The sequence below is a fragment of the Equus quagga genome, chromosome 10 (assembly GCF_021613505.1).
Source record: "Equus quagga isolate Etosha38 chromosome 10, UCLA_HA_Equagga_1.0, whole genome shotgun sequence".
Classification (NCBI taxonomy): domain Eukaryota; kingdom Metazoa; phylum Chordata; class Mammalia; order Perissodactyla; family Equidae; genus Equus; species Equus quagga.
In genome coordinates this window covers 58,538,719-58,560,092 of record NC_060276.1, presented here as the reverse complement: position 1 = coordinate 58,560,092, position 21,374 = coordinate 58,538,719, and the positions used below count along the sequence as shown (strand labels likewise).

Below are 21,374 nucleotides of genomic sequence, written 5' to 3'. Positions count from 1 at the left end.
TTTAGGCGTAAGATAAGATTATTTGAGATTTTTCTTGTTTCCTGAGCTAGGTCTGTATTGCTATAAACTTTCCTCTTAGAACTGCTTTTGCTGTGTCCCATAGATATTGAAACATGTTTCCATTCTCATTTGTCTCAAGATATTTTTTGGTTTCCTCTTTGATTTCTTCATTGATCCGTTGGTTGTTTAGAAGCATGTTGTTTAGGTGCCATGTGTTTGTGCTTTTTCCAGTTTTCTTCTTGTAATTGATTTCTAGTTTCAAACTGTCATGATAAGAAAAGATGCTTGATATGATTTCAATCTTCTTAAATTTATTGAGATTTGATTTATGGCCTAACATGTAATCTATCCCAGAGAATGTTTCGTGTGCACTTCAAAAGAATGTGTATTGTGCTGTTTTTGGATGGAATGTTCTGTATATATCTATTAAGTCCATCTTGTCTGTGTCATTTAAGGCCAATGTTTTTTTGTTGATTTTCTGTCTAGATGATCTATCCATTAACGCAAGTGGGATGTTTAAGTTCCCTACTATTATTGTATTACTTTTAATTACTCCTTTTATGTTTGTTAATCATTGCTTTATATATTTAGATGCTTCTATGTTGGCTGCATAGATATTTACAAGTGTTACACCTTCTTGTTGGATTGATGCCTTTATCATTATGTAATGGCCTTCTTTGTCTCTTGTTACAGTTTTTGTTCAAGTCTGTTTTGTCAGATATAAGTATTTCTACTCCAGCTTTCTTTTTGTTTCCATTTGCATGAAATATCTTTTTCCATCACTTCACTGTCAGTCTGTGTATGTCTTCAGATTTGAAGTGAATCTCTTGTAGGCAGCATATATTATGTATTGAGTTTTATCCATTCAGCCGCCCCGTGTCTTTTCATTGGAGAATTTAGTCCATTTACATTTAAAGTAATTATTGATAGGTATGTACTTACTGCCATTTTGTTGTGTTTTCTGTTTGTTTTTATAGTTCCCTGTTCCTTTCTTTTTCTCTTGCTCTCTTCCCTTGTGATTTAAGTACTTTCTTTAGTCTTAAGTTTGTATTCCTTTCACTTTCTTTTTTGTGTATGCATTATAGGTTTTTGGTTTGTGGTTAGCCTGTGCTTCATATATAACAACCTATAGATATAGCAGTTTATTTTGAATTGATGGTCACTGAAGTTCCAGCACATTCTAAAAGTACTACATTTTTGCTCCCCCACCACATTTTGTGTTTTTAATGTCATATTTTACATCTTTTTATTTTGTGTATCCCTTAACTAATTATTGTAGATATAGATGATTTTACTACTTTGTCTTTTAACGTTCAAACTAGCTGTATAGATGGCTGATTTATTGCCTTTACTATATGTTTGGTATTACCAGTGATATTTTTTCATTCATAATTTTCTTATTTCTAGTTATGGCCTTTTCTTTTCTGTTTAAATAAGTTCCTTTAACATTTTTTGTAAAGCTGGTTTAGTGCTGAAGAGTCCTTTAGCTTTTTCTTGTCTAGGAAACTCTTTATCTCTCCTTCAATTCTGAATGATAACCTTGATGGGTAGAGTATTTTTAGTTCTAAGTTCTTTCCTTTCAGCACTTTGAATATATTGAGCCAGTCCCTTCTTACTTCTAAAGTTTTTGCTGAAAAATTGGCTGATAGTTCTTATGGGAGCTCCCTTGTACACAACTAGTTGTTTTTCTCTTGCTGCTTTTAAGATTCTCTCTTTATCTTTAACTTTTGACATTTTAATTATACTGTGTCCTGGTGTGGTTCTCTTTGATTTAGTCTTATTTGAGACTCGCTGTGCTTCCTGGACTTGGGTGTATGTTTCCTTTGCCAAGTTGGGGAAACTTTCAGCCATTATTTCTTCAAATAGGATTTCTGTCTTTTTCTCTCTCTTCTCCTTCTGGAACCCCTATAATGTGAATGTTAGCAAACATGATGTTGTCCCAGAGGCCCCTCAAGCTATCCTCATTTTTTTAATTCTTTTTTTCTTTTTGCTATTCCAACAGTCATTTCCAGTACCCTTTCTTCCAGATCACTGTTTTATTCTTCTGCATTATGTAATCTCCTATTGGTTCCCCCTAGCATATTATTCATATCAGTTATTGTATTCTTCAGCTCTGATTAGTTCTTTTTTATATTTTCTCTGTTGAATTTCTCACTGTGTTCATCCATTCTTCTCCCCCAGTTCAGTAAGCATCTTTATGGCCATTAACTTGAGCTCTTTATCTGGTGGATTGCTTATCTTCATTCCATTTGGTACTTTTTCTGAGATTTTGTCTTATTCTTTCATTTGTGACATATTCCTTTGTCTCCTCATTTTTCCCAACTCTCTGCTTGTTTCTATGTGTTAGATCAGCTATGTCTCTCAGTCTTGAACAGGTGACCTTATATAGAAGGTGTCCTGTGGGGCTTAGTAGCACAATTCCCCCAGGTCACCAGAGCCAGGTACACCAGATGTGGCCCCTATGTAGCCTGTGTGCACTCTCTTTTTGTGCCTGGGTTGCAATTGCTGTGGGCACACTGGTGTCCATGACTGGCCCTTTGTGTGGAAGCCATTTTGGAGGGAGTCCAGGGCTGGCTAGGGCCACCCACCATGTTGGGTGGAGCCAGAGCCACTTTGGAAGGATGTTGGCAGGGGCAAGTCTTCAGGGCAATGCTGAGTTTAGGTGAGTGGTGGTAGCAAGGTAGATAGAGAGTGTTGGAAATGGCACCTAACAAGGCCAGGCCAGCTAGGTAGAAGGAGACAAAAAAAAAAAAAGGCACCCACTGTTGCTTCTATCCTTAGGGAAAGTTCCAATGGGTCTCTGCCCCTCTGGCACATGCCCTAAAATTAGTCAATGAATCTCCTTCATGCATAATCCAGGCACTTTTCAGACTGCTGCCCCTGAACTAGGACACAGAGTTAGTGAGCTTGTGTGCATGTCCTTTAAGTGTGGAGTCTCAGTTTCCTAAACCCCTCTGGCTCTCGTGGATGCAAGCCCCACTGGTTTTTAGAGCCAGACATTATAAGGTTTGTCTCCCAGGTGCAGGTTTCCCAGGCTAGGGAGCCAGATGTAAGGCTGGGGTCCCTCACTAGTCCAGGAGGACCTCTGTGGTTGTGATATCCCTCCCACTTGTGGGTCACCATGCCAGTGGTTTGTATTCTGACTAGACAGCATCTCCACCCCTCCTACCCATTTCAATGTGGCTTTTTCTTTATATCCTTAGTTGTGGAAAATCTGTTCTGCTAGGCTTCAAGTCATTCTCAGTGACAGTTGTTCTATATGTAGTTGTAGTTTTGGTGTATCCGTGGCAGGAGGTGAGGTAAGGCCTTTTCTGCTCTGCCATCTTGATCTAACACCAAGGCTGGGAGTCTTTAAAGCCAGAATAGCTCACTCTGTGCATAGTATGTTGAGGAAAGGCTTTAACTACTCTGTTGCCAGAAATATTTGACTACAAACTTCTGTCAGCACAGCTAGTCCATCTGGAAAATTCCCCTATTGTAGCATTTGGTCCAGGATCAGCTCCTCTTTCTGCAAAAAACTCAGTCAAACAAACATATCTCTGCCAAGCCCCACCCTTCATCCTTTTACTTTCATTTCCTGCCCATTTTCCTAGACTAAACCTTATTGCCACAGAAGATTGCTTTACTATTTGTTCCCTCTGTACCTAATCTCTATCAGGCCTAATCTCTGTCTAAAATACTTTTGATTATTCATTTATGTTATCCTTTTTCTTGACTCAACCTGGGACCAACTCCACAGGGAAGATTCTATCCCTCATCCTGGGTGCAAGCCCGTCTCATCCACAGTTACTCTGTGTAGAAATAGAAATTTGCTGCTGACAGTCTTGATTTAACCACATAATTTATGAGATCTCCCTTTCACAATGTCCTAAGTGTGCATGAATAGAGGCATCCTCAAGAGTTTCACCTCAATTCTGGCTTGTTTGCTTGAGCCTCACTAGCATAATTGATATTAATTAGCTCCCACTGGGCAGTGTTATGCTCATCTGACAGTTGTAAATTTTATTAAATCTGTGTCACCACAGCACTGTTCTTGGCAATAGTGTTTAAAAATATTTAATATTAAGATATCTCACAGGGTTGTTGTGAAGCTCAGGTAAAATAATACATATGTAAAAGCTTTGCAAAGAATTAAGTATTACAGAAACACAAGAAAGTATTATGTTATTTAATTTTCTATTTCAATAGATCATTTTTCTAATTGAACTTCATAGTCATTTTGAATATCTGATTTTGTAATTGGAAGTTTAATAATTTGTAATGTAATATGAAATTTGCATTTTTTTAATCTTGGTGTAGTTGAAGTCACAAATCTATTCTCTAATCATATCACTATCAGAAGAGATAAAAGTTGCCCTTGATGGAGACTATATTACATCTTGACTCTTCTCGAAAGTAATGGAGAGAGATAGAGACAGAGATACAGAGATAGAGACAGAAATAGAGAGAAAGTATATATATAAAGTATACATATATAGAAAGAGAATCACTCTATACCCTATGATATTTTGCATAATATTATGCACCAATTTATGTATACATTCCTTCCTCTATCAATCCAACAAATATTTCCTAAGCATCTACAGGCCCTCTACTAGGTAGTGGTGATAGTGAAATCAACAAAACATGATAGTTCACGTCAATAAACAGTCTAGTAAATGTAATGCAATATTCTGGATGGCAACCTGAAACAAAAAGGAACATCAGGTAAAACTAAGGACATCTGAATAAATTACGGACTTTAGTTGGTAGTTATGTATCAATACCAGTTGTGACAAATGTACCTATTAATGTAAAATGTTAACAATAGACGTAATTGGTGTGGGGTATAGGGGAACTCTCTCTGTACTATCTTCACAACTTTTCTGTAAATCTAAAACTGTTTCAGACTAAAAAAGTTTATTAAAAAAGAAACAGTCTAGGTGGCCACCCCGTGGCCTAGTGGTTAAATTTGGTGTGTTCTGCTTCAGTGACCCAGCTTCCGTTCCCAGGTACAGACCTACACCACTCATCAGCAGCCAGGCTGAGGCGGCAACCGACATACAAAAAACAGAAAAATTGGCACAGATGTTACCTCAGGGCCAGAAAAAAGAGAAGAAACAATCTAATGGGAGAAGAATACTGGAGAATGCATAAATAAAATCACATCTGTGTGATAAATTTTATAATCTAAATAGGTATAAAGTGATTTAAGAGTATAGAAAAGGGGCACAATACTCAGTGTTGAGGCAATTAGTGGATGGACTGAGTGAGAGAGGTGTTTGGAGAGTTTCTAAGATATAAGTCTTTAAGGGAAAAAGGGAATTTGGTTGACATGGTATATATGTGTCCTGAGGATGAGGGGAGGGAGAGCAGAGAGAGAGGAAGATTAGCGAAGATAAGTATATTCTAGGTAAGGAAACAACATATGCAAAACTCCTGAGGGATGAGAAAGGCTGTTGCTTTGAGATAACTGAACATAGTTTCTTTGTGTTGGAGCAAAAGGTGAGCAAGAGTGTGTGTGCACTTTTGCGTGTATGATACATAATGTTTCTGAAAAATATGGATTTACAATGCCATCACTTCTCTTCATGTTCATTAAATTTACCCTGGCAATTGGACGGTTTTCTTTTGGTAGATCACCTGTTCTATCCTTTTCCTGTGTTCTTCTATCCACATTTAATTATCCAGGTAGTGAAATGATAGAAATTAGCAATATTTAGCACTCGATTGAGATAAATTATTTATTCAAGGATGAATGGTCATTCCCCAGAATAGAACAAATGAAAGGTGAGTTTGGAGCTGGACTGACTTTTGAAAGATTCCAGGCAACTGGAGATTACAGACTTCAACAGGGAAAAACGTGCTATAAATGTTTACGCCAGAGTGTGCATATCAAGCACTCAACAGGATAATCCATTTCAGATTGTGTCTGAAAGAATATAAAGTATGTTTGGGCTTCACTACATTTCATCTTAGCTTTTCTCCCAAGGTACCCTTTAGGTTCCCTCATAACTTTCTGACCCTTCTTCAGTCGTCTATAATGACTCCCCTTTCTCTAAGCACCTCTAAAATACAGACAGTTTTTTCCTTTCATTTCTCTCCCTTTCTCTCCTCTCATTAATCATCTACTCCTATAGCTTCAACTAGTCCATCATACACTGACAATTCCTAAATCAATATCTTCAGTCAGACCACTCTTCTGGCCTCTAAATATAATCACTGAATGCCTGCTAAACATCTTTAGATGAAATTCTTCAGTCACCTCAAATTCAGTGTCACAAACCAAATTCTTTATTTCTCCCCATCATAAAAATCCTACTACTGGTCTTTTGTGCTCTAACTCTGTTAATGACATCATCTTGCACACAGTCATTTGTGCTAGAAATATTGTAGTTATCTTTAATGCCTTCATCTTCATTTCCCACATCTAGTTGGCAGGTTCAGTCAGTTCTATGCAAGGGAGACCATCTAATCTTGTTTCTTGAAAATATTCACTGGTCCTTCAATGTACCCAAAATAAAATCCAAACTCTTCTCCATGGCCTATAGGGCTCTGTGTATCTCTCCAGCCTCATTTTACTACTAAATGCTAGTCACACTGACCCTTACTAAATTCTAAATTCTGGCCACAGTGACGCTTTTCCCATCTTCCCCATGCCTCAAATTTTGCTTAGCTAATTCCTACTCATCCACAGGTGCCCAATGTGACTTCCCCCTTCCATTACTTAGGAAAGCTTTTTCTGACTCCACCTCTTCCACTAGATTAGAATCTCCTGCTAAACACTTTCAAGGCACTCTGTCTATTTTACTTTTTTATTACTTACTACTAACAATTTTTACTAATATCTGTTGAGACCTTACTATGAGACAGGTAATATTTGTATCTCTATTTAGTAGATGAGGAGCCTTTGAGAGGTTAAGTAATTTGTCCTAAGTCACACAACTGACAAGTAATAGAACCTGGATTCAAATCCCAGCAATTCCGAAGCCAGTGCTCTGAACCACCATATTATGTTGCATCCAACTTCATTAGGACAAGAACTATATCTGTCTTGTTCAATGCTGTATCTTCAACAACTAAGTTGGTTCCCGGGATATAGAAGGTGCTCAATAAATACTTGTGAAAGAATTAACGCATGTGTAAATGAATCTCTTGGATCTGTTCTCTCTTTTCCATTTCTCCTTTTACCAGTCCCAGTTTACTCACTCATCACTTCTTCCCTGGACTATTTCAAGAGCCTCCAAGTAATTTCCTTAACTTGCTTTCTTGACCTACGCTGGGAGTCTAGCTTGTAAGGCCTCTGAAACTTTTCTGTTTTCATCTCTGCAGCTTCTTATACACATTTTTCCCCTGCAGATCTGCTACAGAGGAGACCAAGATATTTCCTGACCTTCAGAAGTTCAAAATCTAATGTGGGAGAAAGTCTCATATGTCAGTAATATTGATAGAAAGAAGATTGTATGCTGTCGGTGTAGAAAAAGAAAAGATTTATTCTTACTAGAAGATAGGAAAATCAAAGAAGACGTTTTAGAATTTAAGGTTTAAGTTGGACTTTGAAGGAAGGATAAGATGAACTTCCTAACATATATCTGATCACGTTATCTCCTGGATTAAAAACCTTCAATGACTGACTATTATATTCAGAATTAAATCTAAACTCAGTAGCATACAAGCCCCTTTATTAACTAACACCTTTATACGTCTCCAGCCTCATCTTCTGATAAATTTCCCATTTACATCTTATATTTCCCTAACTACGCCATGTTACTTAAGCATACAGGTATTTGTATAAGCTATTTCTGTACGTTTTGCCCTCCCCTCCTTATCTACTCAAAAGACTCCTAAATTTCTGTCATAGCCTAGTTCAAGCAACCCCTCGTCACTGAAGCCATCTTAACTCAACAGATTAGGTCAAATTCCTCTCCTTTTTGTTCTGATAACATCACATACCTTTCCTTCATGGCACTTATGCTCTGTATTATACATACATTTATTGTGAGATTGTTATTGTCTGATTCTCCTGTTAAAATGTAAACTAGAAGATAGCAGAGCCACGTCTACCTTTTCTCACCATTGTATATCTCCATCATCCAGCACAGTGCCTAGCATATAGTAAATGCTTAGTAAATAATTCTTGGATGAATGAATGTTGATCATTTGTTTGTGTCACCTCTTTGCTTTGTACATATCTATTTTATTGCACTTATCTGTGTACATGTCTATTTCTCATACTATCTTGAAAGCGGAAAGACTTTCATGAAGTTACATACATGATATAGATGGAAGTGCCAAAGAAAGCCTTCGTAGATTTGCATGTTTTTTCTATAAGTGAGGAAAACTGAGCCCGGATTAAAAGATTTGCCCAAAGTCACATAGCTAATAAATATTACAAATGGGATTCCAAATAAACCTTCATAACATAATAAATATATTTGTAAATGGTGGCATCTGTTCACTGGCAGTTGTTTTAATGGCTACTTCTCTATGTAAATATTCTTTCTCTCATCAGCAAGTAGCAATGTGATGTAGCATCCGTCAGACTGAGATTTAAATTATGGCTTGTACCGCATGTTAGCTGTGTGACCTTGGGAAAGTTACTTAAGCTCTCTTAACTTCCATTTCCTCAATTTTTAACTTTATGTAATTAAGCCTATCTTGTAGAGTAGTTGTGAGGACCATAAAAGATAATGTATGAAAATGCCTACTAGCATTTGGAAGGGGGGAGATGAGGATGGAGGGTGCCATATTAATGGTTAATTATTGCAAATGTATGTGCATTTTGTCACTAATTTATATTGATCACACTGGGCCAAAATTCAAATAGTTGTGTGGCCTGTTTTTGGGGTTATATAGACAACTTCAATTTCAAAATTATAAATTCATTGAATCTACAACTTATTCTATAGTCAAATTATCTGGGTTATTGCTTTCCTGTTTTCCTGATTTGCTAAGTAATGACAATAAATTATGTTGCATTTTCTATTGTTTTAAAGCACTGTTCTGCAATAAAAGACTATTGTTGCCTTGTTTCTTCTACTAGTTTCAACTAACTGATGTTGGAGTAAAGAAGTTTGTTGTGGAGCAAAGACTCTCTAATTATTCAGCCACCACTGTTTGTAACCACTTGTTAGTATGCTCTGTATTATTTGACTTGCTGCTATTTCAAATGTTAATTTCACAGTCTGTTTTTATCTTATTATACATTTTTGGTACGATAATATAGCAAATAACCAAAAAATGTACCAATAACTACAAGAGACAGCTTAGACTCTCTGTTATCTTTTCTCCTTTCCTAATAAGCTTGTTCTCACAAGGACAATTTAGAATTGCTATTTCTCTTCAAACAATGACTTTCTTGTTGGGAATCAGTACTTTATGCATTGCATTAATTAGCACTATTGCAGTTAACGTGCAGACACACGCAAACTAACACAGAAGTTGAGGATTGAGGCAGTTTTCTGAACAAATTTTATACTTTTAAACATTTAACACCAGCATTCTTTCCAGTTCTCAAGCAAAACTCACATTTTGCTTAAAATATTCAGGTACTATAATTGAGGTCAAAGAGGTCATCTTTTTGTTTAAATCATGTGGATAATTGTTCTAATGCTCCACTTCACTTTGGGTGAAGCAACTAATTGACTCAAATTTCCACTGAAAATTTCACTGAAAAAAATAAAGTAAAAAACCAGTCTTGAATATTTTGAAACCCAAAAGAGTCGCTAATTGCCTGAAATTACCAGCTATTTGGTAATCCAGCCTTGGTGCATTTAGATACAGCAATGGTGAAATTGGAATAAAGAAAAATAAACATCCATGCCTACCACAGTGCTCAATCATATATACTGAGTGAGTCAGCAGCATATTAAAAATTCTTACTTTTCTCCAATTTCTCATTGTATCTCTTGAAATAAGTTTATGTTATGAGAATTTATGTCAGTAGAGAATAAAAAATGAGTTGAGATTCAGCTTAGTGGCTCACTTTATTTCAGCCAATTGTCATAAACATCTACTTTGGGCATGGAGAAAAATTCTAGAGTTAGAAAGCTAAATAAGAACTAGAATAATCTCACAAACCAGAAATGTGATGGTTAAATAGAAATATTTTCACGTTTATCATTTTTATGCTGACAGAACACAGCCTAGAAAGTCAGCATAAATAAACGACAAACGTGTAGCTACATTGAGAACTGGAAAAAAGGTTGTTAAATATTTACAAATGTAAAAGAGGTCTTGGAAATCTTAAAGTCTATGTAACTGTTCAAAAACACCCCTGAGGGCAAATGCTATCAAAATTATAATGAGAAACAAAATGGATGTTTAGGAATCCAATTTTCCACTTTGAACTGTTAATACCAAGGTGAATGAACCTTATTTCACAGACTTCTATTACTTAAAAGGTTTTCCAAACGTCTACTTATAGATCCACTTTGCCATATGGCCAATCTGCAATAAAACCAATTCATAAAGTTAACTGTTTGCCCTATTCAGAGAAATCTCAAAGGGGAAATTTTTTTATCTGTCTTTATTTTTAAAAAATTCTACTTTTTCAGTCTGCAGAGTGAGGGGAAGTGTTACATAAAACTGAACCTCTGACTTGACTGGCTATAATTAAAGCTCATCTCCTCTGATCTGACTTGAGTGGATATGTTGAACAGCTGCCTGACCCACCCCTTCCACTCCTCGTATGACATCTTTCCAACTATTTGAAAACTTGTGGTTAATTTAACCCTTCAGTTCTGCTAGGATTTTTTTACAGGGCCATTTTCTAAATCTTTCAAAGGAACCACTTTGGCTAGCTTACGCTGGTCCTTCTCTAAATACTCCACGTCTCATTTAAGCCATGGCAACTGAAACAATATATTATTCCACGTGGAAGACATGATTAAAACCTGACTAATGCAAAATATATCAAGAAGATTGCATCCCAGCCCCTTCATGCTATTAATATATCTATATGGATACATATCTATCTATGAGATAATGGTCACCATTTTCAACCATATGGCATTCTATTGCCGGCATTTTTGACCTATGACTCCAATAGTCCCAAGGCAGTTATTTGCTATACTTATACATAACCAATCCAGGACCATTTTGTACTCATTTCTGTAATCTGCTATTCTTCCTTAAGTGAGCTTGCCTTTAATAGACTTTGTCTCGTTTATTTTTATCCACTTTAGCTTGTCAAAGTTGTTTAGAATCCCAATCTTATCCCACCTCCTAAATCCCCCACACCCAAAAAGGCAGAATTCTTTGGACTTGTATGAGTTCCTTAGAGAAAGTCTCAAACGTAGTACATCTATTTAGTAGATCTGCACACAGTCACAACACTAAGACATTCAACAATCCCCTCTCTTCTGCCCCTTAGTCACAGCCTAATAAAACCCAAAGCATTATTTCTAGATGCTCTTACCAGATTCTCAGGTCTCCGCTGGAGCTCAACGAATGGAAGGAAACAGCACAGGATTAAATTGCAGTTGGCCCTATGGTCAGATGCTCTACGATGTGTCCTTCTAGAACTCATTGCACCTCAAAGTGGATACTGTCTATAAGTGTGTTCCCCCTGGAGTACAGCCTGAAAAAAAACATGTGACTCAGGTAAAACATTGATGGAGCCGGGAAACGTGGCAATTCAATACATGGGGAAGGGGAGGGGATGGAGTAGGGGAAGAAGTTTCCAGAATAGGAGATCTTACCTTAACCCTTGCTCTCCAGGGATATAGAGAGAGTTTTATGCTGGCTGTAGTAATAATAATGATAATAATAATAAAAATAATGAAACTCTTGGGTCAACTCTTTCTCTGGGACAAGAGGAAGAGAATGCAGGAAAAAGGTTGAATGAGACCCCACCTCCTACAAAGCCTAGGCTTTAAATATCCTTCAGGCGTGGAAGGAGAAAATAGGCTGAGTTATTCCCTTTTCCTCTATTTTCTCCCGGGACCTTCACTTACTCTTTCTCACTTAAATTCCTGGCATTCTTATCCCAGAACTGTCTCTGTCCCTGGGCAGTTCCTGGCATAAATATACCCTTCCACCTCAGCCCAGACCTTCTGGGCCACCAGCCAATTGGCTATGTCCCTTCTATCAATAATTAGATTGTCCCTAATTATACAGCATTTAGATGCCACAAATATCAACATGAGTAATTAACTTGGACTGTGAACCCGATCGACAGCATCTACTATGCCATTAACCTTCAATATATATTAAGTTATAATAAACCATTGTATTATTATGTCAATGTAAGTTCGCAGTGAAATTTAAAATAGATTATACCAATGTATGAAAGGTTTGGGAAGATTAAAGTATTTATCAATTGAAAAGATACTTGGCACTTCAGTTTCCCTAGTATAGATGTAGGTAAAGTTAATTTGCAATTTTAAGCACTTGGATTTATGTGGGACAGAGGACAGCTGGAGTCTGACATTGAAATTTTATTTTATTTATTTATAATTTATGCTCCGCCTACTTCTAAAAAGGATTCAAGGCAACTGATATTGAGTTGGAGAAGTGCTATCATCAATTATCATTAAATATTTCATGCAAATATTAAAAAAAACTTCTATATATTTGCACCATTCCTATTTTTACTTAAATACTCCCAAATAACTAGGTTCGGAAAAAAAGTTTTATCATTTTTTAAAGGAACATTTAAAGATGATAGGATTGCAAAGTGTATTGTTGAAAAGTATAGATCCTATTTATAAGGAATGGATAGGTAACAGAACAGTTTTCTCCACCAAACTAATGTGTCCTTGTCTCCTTTTTCAAATGTCTCCAATAACGTAATGTGATACAAAAAAATAGAGTTCGTCCCATTAAAGGTGAATATTATGACTACTATGTTATGTTGTCTTTTCTTCTCATTCTTCAAAGGTACCCTTTGAAAATATTTTTGCACATTAGCTGTTAGAATCAATTACCAAGACCACTAAATTCATGATTGTTAGTGACCCTGGACTGAATTAATATGTACTTGGCTATAAGCATTGTAGCTGATATGAATAAAAACAATGAAAATAGCATTCAATTTTATAGACAAGAATGGTGAGGGTTGAAGAAGAAGAATGCAAGGAGAAAAGGAAAAATATCTAGGTTAGGCAATGACCTAGATGCTTTATGTAAGTTACCTCATTAAATACTCAAAATTCTACAAAGTAGATAATACCATCCCCATTTTGCAGGAAAGAAAACTGAAGTTCAGAGAAGTTAAGTGCCCACAACTAATTAGTGCTATAGCTCACACTAGGATTGAAATCTAAGCACAAAGGCTGTGCTTTTTCCAATACTCACCACTCTGGTAAAGAGAGAACATAAGGAAAATAAAACACAAAAACAGAAGTTAATTTCCAATAGACTGGCTACTCATTCCTTTCCCCATTATTCTTCTAATCTGGCAGAACAATGAAACAAAATGGTATAGTTTCTTTATTTGTTTCCAAAATATATTTACAGAGTTGAACTATTTCTAAATAAACTAGATTTATAAACATTGATGCAGAGTTTTGCTTTCCTGGATTCAGAAATAAGGGCCAGAAAAAAGTGAATTTTAAGGATTAAGCCTTAAAACTGTTGTTCCTAAGCATTAAATACCATTAGTATGCCAAGCCCCCAAACTTAGCCTGTGTGTTTATAGTTTAATCATTTACACTGGTACATAAACTTCTGAGAATCTATTCCCAAAACCAAATTAAAGAAAAACATTGTTAGGGTATATTATAAATGATTAAACATGAGCTGACATGGCTGTAGTATTAACATTCTAACACCGATGGAAAATCAACTAAAAGTCTTTATTGGCTCTGTACATTGGTTGACGGTTTGATGGATTTGGTGAATAACTAGAAGATTTTACAACAAGAATATGTATGGAATAATAATCAAATATTTTAATCTTTAACAACTTTTTGGAAGCATAGGTATATCTAACCCTGAAAACGACTATTATGTAATCCTACTGCTCCCTCTAGCTTCCACCTTGTTTTTTTTTTGTTTTGTGGTTAAATGGTCTACATAAACTTTCTCTTCTTTCTATGTAACCTCCCCCTATATACACCGTTTTAATTTTTATTTATGTTCCACCTCCCTAGGACAAACTGCTTTCTCAGAGTTCACCAAAGACTTCTTTGTTAAGAAATCACATTCTCTCTTCACAGCAAGTTGTCGCCCATCACCTCTACCTTGAACCTCTTTCTTCCTTTGACCTCCATAACAATATCTATCTTCATTCCTTTCTTTTCTCCTCAAAAATTCATTCTTTATTTATTTCACTAGTTAGTCTTCCTTCTATACCTTTCTGTGGGCTTAGTTTTTAATGCCTCTGCTCTTTTTTCACTCTTTACCTTAGAAATTTCAATCATTTTTATGGCTTTTATCACATCTATGTTGATGACAGCTAAAGCTAGATCTTCAGGCAACATCCAGTCTCATATTCCTTACTGAAAATGTTTACATGGCTATTAATCATTACTATAGATTCCTCACATCCAAAACAGAACTCATAATATTTTACTCATAAATGTCCCTTTCCTATCTCCTGCCTACCCTCTGTCTCTCTATTATATCATTCTTCCATCTATGATTCCTCACTTTCCTTTACTTATTTTATCAAGTTAACCACCAAGTCTTACCAAATTCTTCCCTTCATACTGTTCTTATGCCTTTAAGTCAATTGAACACATCTGCCCAAACCAGAGCTGAAACAACATACAAAGCTATCGCCAGCATTTTGCATTGTGCCTCCAGAATCTCACTAAGTCTAAATCCCATGCTTTTGCTGTACTACTTACTCTGTTATCCCAGATCATTGATGTTGACCACTTTTCCCTGCCAAGTCCCTCCCACTAAAATCTTAATTTCAAGGATTTAGCATTTTAGATTTAACATTTATTCCCTTCCATACACAATTTCTACCTTTGCCCCTCTGATAAGACTATATATAACATATCTAGTGCCCCTGCTATGCAATCAAGGTTACTAGTGTTTTGACATATTTCAAGAACCCAAAAACTATGTAATTTTACTGCCTGCCTGCTTTCTTGGAACAACCCCCTCGGAAGCACAATCAGGGGAAAAATAAAATAGTCAAGAGACTATCCCTGTTTTAACTGCTCTATCCAGGCTACATCCTATTATCTATCACTTCAATTATTCTGTTGTCAATTTCCTCACCTTTCTTATTCATTGTCCTTATGTAGCATACACATGATAAATTCCAAAAGATATATCAATCCAAATATCTACCTCTTTGGCCCTACTATATTAAATTCCTGAAATTTGTTGGAGAAAATTACAAATTTACCTAACGCAAATTCTTGTTCTCTAACTTCAACTTGGTTTCGGTGCCACCCAGTCATCCTCCCATCTCGCTCTCTTTTAGCTGCTATTTCAAATATTCTCTACTCTCTTACCACGACCACTCCCCTGCCTTCTAGTCTCTTCAGACGAATCTCACCTCTTGCTATGTGGAGAAATTAAAAACCATCACAGGAGATCCCCTCAAATTTTCTGCAATGCTAACTATGAACATACCTACTCTGCAATCAGTCTCTCCTCTTTCCCTCCTGTACAATGGAAGAGGTGACCCACCTTTGGTATAAGACTAATATTGCCACATAATATATGCTCTTGATCTTACTGCTTCTTCATGTCTCAGGGTTGCCACTCCATCAACTCCTCCATCCCAAACTCACTCTCTCTTTCTCTCTCTCTCTCTCTCCTGTATCTTTAACCTTTCCCTCTCTGCTAGTTCTCCCCAACAGCATTAAAACATGCTTAAGTCTCTATTTTAAAAAACAAACAAACAAACAAACATGGCTCCTTTTAATCGATGCCCCTTTCTAGTTATTGCAATATTACCCGCTTCTGCATAAAAGCCAGGTATCTTTAATGAGTTGTCTACATTCATTGGTTCAATGTCCACACCTATTATTCACTCTTCAACTTACTATAATCTTATTTTCACTCCACTGATTCATTGGAATTGCCACAGTCAACAGTGGCCAATTTATTGCTAAATCCCATGGTTACACTGCCATCTCCCTCTTACTTAAATGCCTCTTCTTTTGATTTCTAAGACGCGATCCTGCTTTTCCTCTTATCTGTGTAGCTACTTTTTCATTGTACTTTTTGGAAACCTACTTCCTTCGAAATTCCCATGTATTGATATTCCTCAGTGTTCTCCCGTCAGCCCTTGACTTTTCTCATTTTACACTCTCTTCTCCTTGTGATCTTATTTCTATATGCTAATATGTCACAAATTTCATCTTCAATCCAGATCTCCCTTCTAAACTGTTTGATTTCTCCACTTGAACTTCCCTTAGCTACTCTAATTCAAAATATCGCAAACTGAATTTAGGAATCTCCACCTCCAAACCCAAAATCCTAGAACTGCTCCTCTCCTTTTATTTCCATTCTCAGTAAATGGCCGCTCTAACTACCTTGTTATTCTTCCCAGAAATCTAGATGTTAACCTTGACTTCTCCTTCTTCACTGAACTTTTCACCATTCCCTAGACATGGTCAGCCCTTTCACAACTCTGTGCTTTTGCAAACAGTGCTTCCTGTGCCTAAAATGTTCTCGCTTCTTCTTCTTTACCTAGGACATTTCCTATATGTCTCACTCAGATTGACTCTTGCAGATTTGATATTAAACATTCTTCCAGGACTTCACTTCTCTGAAGTCCTATAACAGCCTATTCATAACTCTGCTGTGCTAATTACCCCATTGCTTCATTCACTACTCTGTGTCTCCCATAAGACTGTAAGTAATGTGAAGATAGAGGCTGTGCTTTAGTCATATTTGTATCTATTTACTTAATACAGTACATTGGTACCTAAAACTGGTTATTAAATAAATATTTAAATTCTTAGCAGAATGAAGAAGGAAGACAGAAAGAAAAACTAGAGAAAAATATAAAAGAGGTTTTGGTAGGAAAATATAGGTGTCCACTCTATAATAAATAGAGGTAATTCCTTCATCTCTCATCATTAACACTTTTTAATCACTTTTTATCTGATTGTAAAAAATATAGTGTTCATTGTAGGATTATTGGGAAATACAGGTACATTTTAAAAATAGAGTAATCTCGTACAATGATATTATTCTTTTTTGATTATTTAAAAATATCTTTATAAGAAAAAGTTATGAAGAATATTATAGCAAATTCCTGCAAGTCCATGATTATTACTTCTCAAGAACTCAGAGACTCCCCACACTTTTTCACATAGTTTTCATTTCCATGGACATTTTTTTTTTAACCTAATACTGAAAAACTTGTTTTTGGCCCAACATAATCTGTCCTGCTTTAATATTTAGCTGTTTTTTTTCCCCTCTTCAAACTATTTCATGGTCATAGAAGACAAGTGACCAGCATTTCCTTTTCTTGCAGACAGCAATTATATTATTCCTTATCCTTCTCTACTCCCCACAGAGTAGCCTTAATTGTGTCAGGGCCTACTCTCCACCTTATTGATTATTTGGGTCCATTTTCAAGAGAGTCCCTCAGCTTTTCTAAATCTTAAACCAAATAGAATGCTATTTCCAAACAGCAAATGAACTAAAGACCCATCTTTTAGTAATAAAAGAGATATTCAGCTTAGAGAATGAGAACCTGATTTTAACAAAATGTCATGAATGCATTTGTTTTTTCCAACCCTCTATTCAGGACCACACAAAGGCAATTTTTTTTCCCTATTAATTCATGCCTGAAAATAAAGATGTTCAGGGGTTAAAAAACACTAATGAATTACTCATGGTATACGATTTCTAGTTCTTTATCAATGACACTCGTCTTTATAGCCAGATTCCATGTGAAGGCAATATTTTGAAGGTTAACAATAAGAGATTTCTGCAAGCTGATTGATTTCCTACAGTCTTATTTTACTGGGTTGAAGTTGATATTTTTTTCCTCACTTTAATAGCCACCTACACCATAGAGACAAAAGAGTTTCTCGTCACTCCACACTCACATGTGGCTCTTCACAAAGAAGTATGTTAACCAACTCAAAAATTTTGACAAAATTGTTTCCAATTAATTGATGTTATACTCCACTCTTTCTCAAGACTTTTCACTTCAGCTTTATATTCAATGTCCACAGGGAAAGATAATGTCCTAGCCTCCTGTGAGTCAAGCTGTTTTATATCTTTCTTCCCTATCTGTGACCCTGAAAAGAAAAAGACCAGGAAAGTAGAAGAGGTGGCTTGTGGTTATTAAATGTCTCCTTTTACTACCATGGCCATCTTCTGCTCATGAAAGGCTCTGAAAGAAATAGATGCCATAGACAGAGGAGAGTGCATTATACAAGGCTAGGGTGCTCAGCAAAGCTGTAAAAGTGGGAAAGAAGCTTTTTTGCCCTTCTACTTATGTCTTCTTTCTCTACTTCTTCTCTTCCAGCCACTGCCCATACAATGCCTAGGCCTTCCTTGTCTTTCTGTTATCCCCTCAAATGCCCAAGTTCTCCACCCAAACCTGTTTAGCTAGAGTAGCCATCTATGCTCTGGATCTTTCTCTTTCTATTCATCACTAAGAACCCTCACCTATAGTGTGGCTTTTCCTCTTAAAGACTTGCTAGGAGATTGAAACGGATCTGTGAAAATAACCCATGTTAAGATATTAATAGATTATAAAAGCCTAATGAGTTTCTGCTCTGAGGTAGCAAATTAGGACTGATAAGAGTCTTCCACACCTTCTTAACTCCAAAGTGTGACACTTTCAGGCACTATGAAAGACTTTCGAGAGATAGACTTGTGGCCTTCTCTAGTACCCCTTAAGTCATTCCGCAGATGCCTACCAGAATCCCTTGAGCTTCTATAGCAGATTGATAGCATACACATTCCTTTTTATTCCTGCCTGTCAAATCCCATTGCCTATCAGATACAATCAGTGAAAGTAAAGGACCACTATTATTTATCAAACGTTGCCTGGGGACATCTCCCTTTCTTCCCCGCCTTAATATTGTGATTCCCCCTGTTTGGCAAGTGCTTAAGTGCCTGGACAAAGAGGCCTATGTTATTAATTATGTATATATACTCAAGAGGCCTCTGCAATAGGCTCTTTTTATAAACAGAAAGAATAAGTAAACCAGCACTTAGGGGCAAATGGACACCTTGGGTTCAGTGTCCCTTTCAATCCCATACTCCTGGCAATACCCAATTAGTGCTTGTACATTGCAAGGAAAGGCCAAAGGGGGAAGAGCCTAGCCGGGCCTTGCAGGGATCCGTTAACGACTACACTAATCAAATCATTAGTCTACACTCTGTGACTTACTTACTTATATGCTAGGGATGGCATTTTAAAATGTTAATACCATGGATAAATCTAAACCCATTTGAAAACTGCTCATATGCTCAATTGAAAGCACTAAACTTTAAAGTATGTTTAATTATTTCCCATAAACACAATTCTGAAAGCTCATTTTGTTTATTTCCAGTGAAGAAAATCCATTTTACCCATGATGTTATTAACTCAAATCGTAGTTTGGAAAAGTTTTTAATTTATTTTCTTATTACCTCACCTCAGATTTTTCTAGCTTAAGCTCTGGTTCGTGTAACACCTATCATAGAAATTCTACAATGAAAAGTCACACAAATCATCCAAAGGGTTTTTGAAGGAAAAATATTTGGTAGCATTAGGCACAATTTCTCCTTAGTGATGAGTTAAATGGGCTTATTTTATAGACTGTCATCCATTGCTTTTAAAATTACCTCTGTTTTTATACTTGCCATGAATCACTATTAGCTCTCCATCTCCCTTTCTGTTTCTAGGTCTCTTTTATCCCTCATATTCACACCTACACTTTCATTCACAGTCCACATTGTCAGAAACTAAATGGTCATTCTTTGCAGCTGCTGTAACCAATGCTACTTGTTTTTTCTAGAGTCATCAGAGTCAGCTAGAGGTACTAGAACCCTTCCTGCCCATATGCCTAATTACTGACCAAGCACTGCATCAGAAATTGCAGTAAGTAATCACATGGAAGAAGCAGAAGGTATCAATTTTCTTGGGAGAGTGTGAACAAATGGAGATAATGAAGCATATTTCCTTTGGCTTTTAGTTGACATTTGTATTTAATTGAGCACCTTCTTAAAAGCCAGCCATGGGTTTTTACCTGAGATCTGGAGTCTATTTTACAGCAGCATTTCTTAGCACACGGAAACTGTATCGCTGCAGTAAAAATGAAAATGCTAATGCACACAAATAATGTTTTATACCTCTGAACGGTATATACGAACTCAGGCTATATGGAATCATTTACTGATGCATGTACCAATTTAAATCCAAATATTCTTTAAAATTAATAACCTATTCAACATTCCTGGGGAAGATTATGGCTATGAAGGCAAATGCTATTGTCTACCTTTAAGAAATCTTCCCACAATTAGTAAAATCTCTTAGATTTGCGATCAACATTAGGAATCCAGTTCAAGCTCTGATTTGACAAATACTTTACAAAACATGCAAATTGCCTGGCTCAAACTTTAATCTCAATAAGCTCAGTGCATACACAAATATGTATTCCAAGTGTTTCTTTATTTCGATAATGGATGAGATTCAGGCTTTCCTTTCAGTGGGAGGCTTTGAGTATCCAGCCTAGGAGAAACTGCTGTGGTTTTAGAAGGAACAGTTGTTTGGAGGATACATATAATGTTTAATTGGTTTGTAGATTTTATTTATTGTTTCCATGACTGTAGTCCCTGGGCTGACTTAAAGGGTGGACTCTGAAGTGAGAAGCAGAGAGGCACCAGAAGAAATACTAGGTTAAAAATAGAGACACTTGGTTCACTCACAGCTACTACCGCCTCCCTCCTTTCTTCTACTTGAGAAATAGAAAAAAAGAGTAATAAAAAAAATCTCTTAACTGCACTGTACCTGCTACTTCAAACTCTATAAACTGGCAAAAGAAGAAAGTGTTCCACATCTTAATTACACACTTTTTAAAAAGTTCAATCTGCCTTATGTATTCAATAAATACTTGTTGACAAAAGTGTCAATTTTCAAAGGGAATCACAAGCTCCAAACTGAATCCTCACACTGCCATTTTGCCCCTCTAGCTTTGTCTTCTCGAATTACAAAGTCTACCCTCTAGAGCTGTGGGAAAAATCAAACGACTTATATTTGTGAAGCAGCAATAATAAAAGGACCTGAGGATAAAGCAGTCCACAAAACAGAATCCCTCATTTCTGAATGTTTCTAAAAGCACAGTTTACTATAACCAGATATGAAGCTATAGAGAGAGGTAGATAAGGCAGTTCATTATTCATCACTTAAGGCAGTCATAAAAAGAAACACATTTTCATTAGCATTGGGTTGAATCATTAGAAAACTTGAGCTACTCAATCCACGTTCAGTGCTTCCTCTGCTCTGCTAAGTGAATACTGTGGGGGTGGGT

At 36.4% G+C, this 21,374-nt stretch overlaps 1 protein-coding gene across 6 annotated transcripts in view; it reads right to left on the bottom strand.

Moving 5' to 3' along the window:
* Positions 1-21,374, bottom strand: part of RPS6KA6 (ribosomal protein S6 kinase A6) — a 176,858-nt gene that overhangs the window by 142,784 nt on the left and 12,700 nt on the right. For 4 of the 6 annotated variants that reach the window (XM_046673320.1, XM_046673325.1, XM_046673326.1 and 1 more), the window contains one exon: positions 11,399-11,560. The exons of 1 other annotated variant lie outside the window; for it this stretch is intronic. In XM_046673320.1, coding sequence (XP_046529276.1) covers positions 11,399-11,509 — 111 coding nt within the window. In that variant the 5' untranslated portion in view covers positions 11,510-11,560. Of the gene's footprint in view, positions 1-11,398; positions 11,561-11,681; positions 11,710-21,374 lie in introns of those variants that run through there. One more of the 6 variants, XM_046673322.1, reaches the window with a different exon arrangement.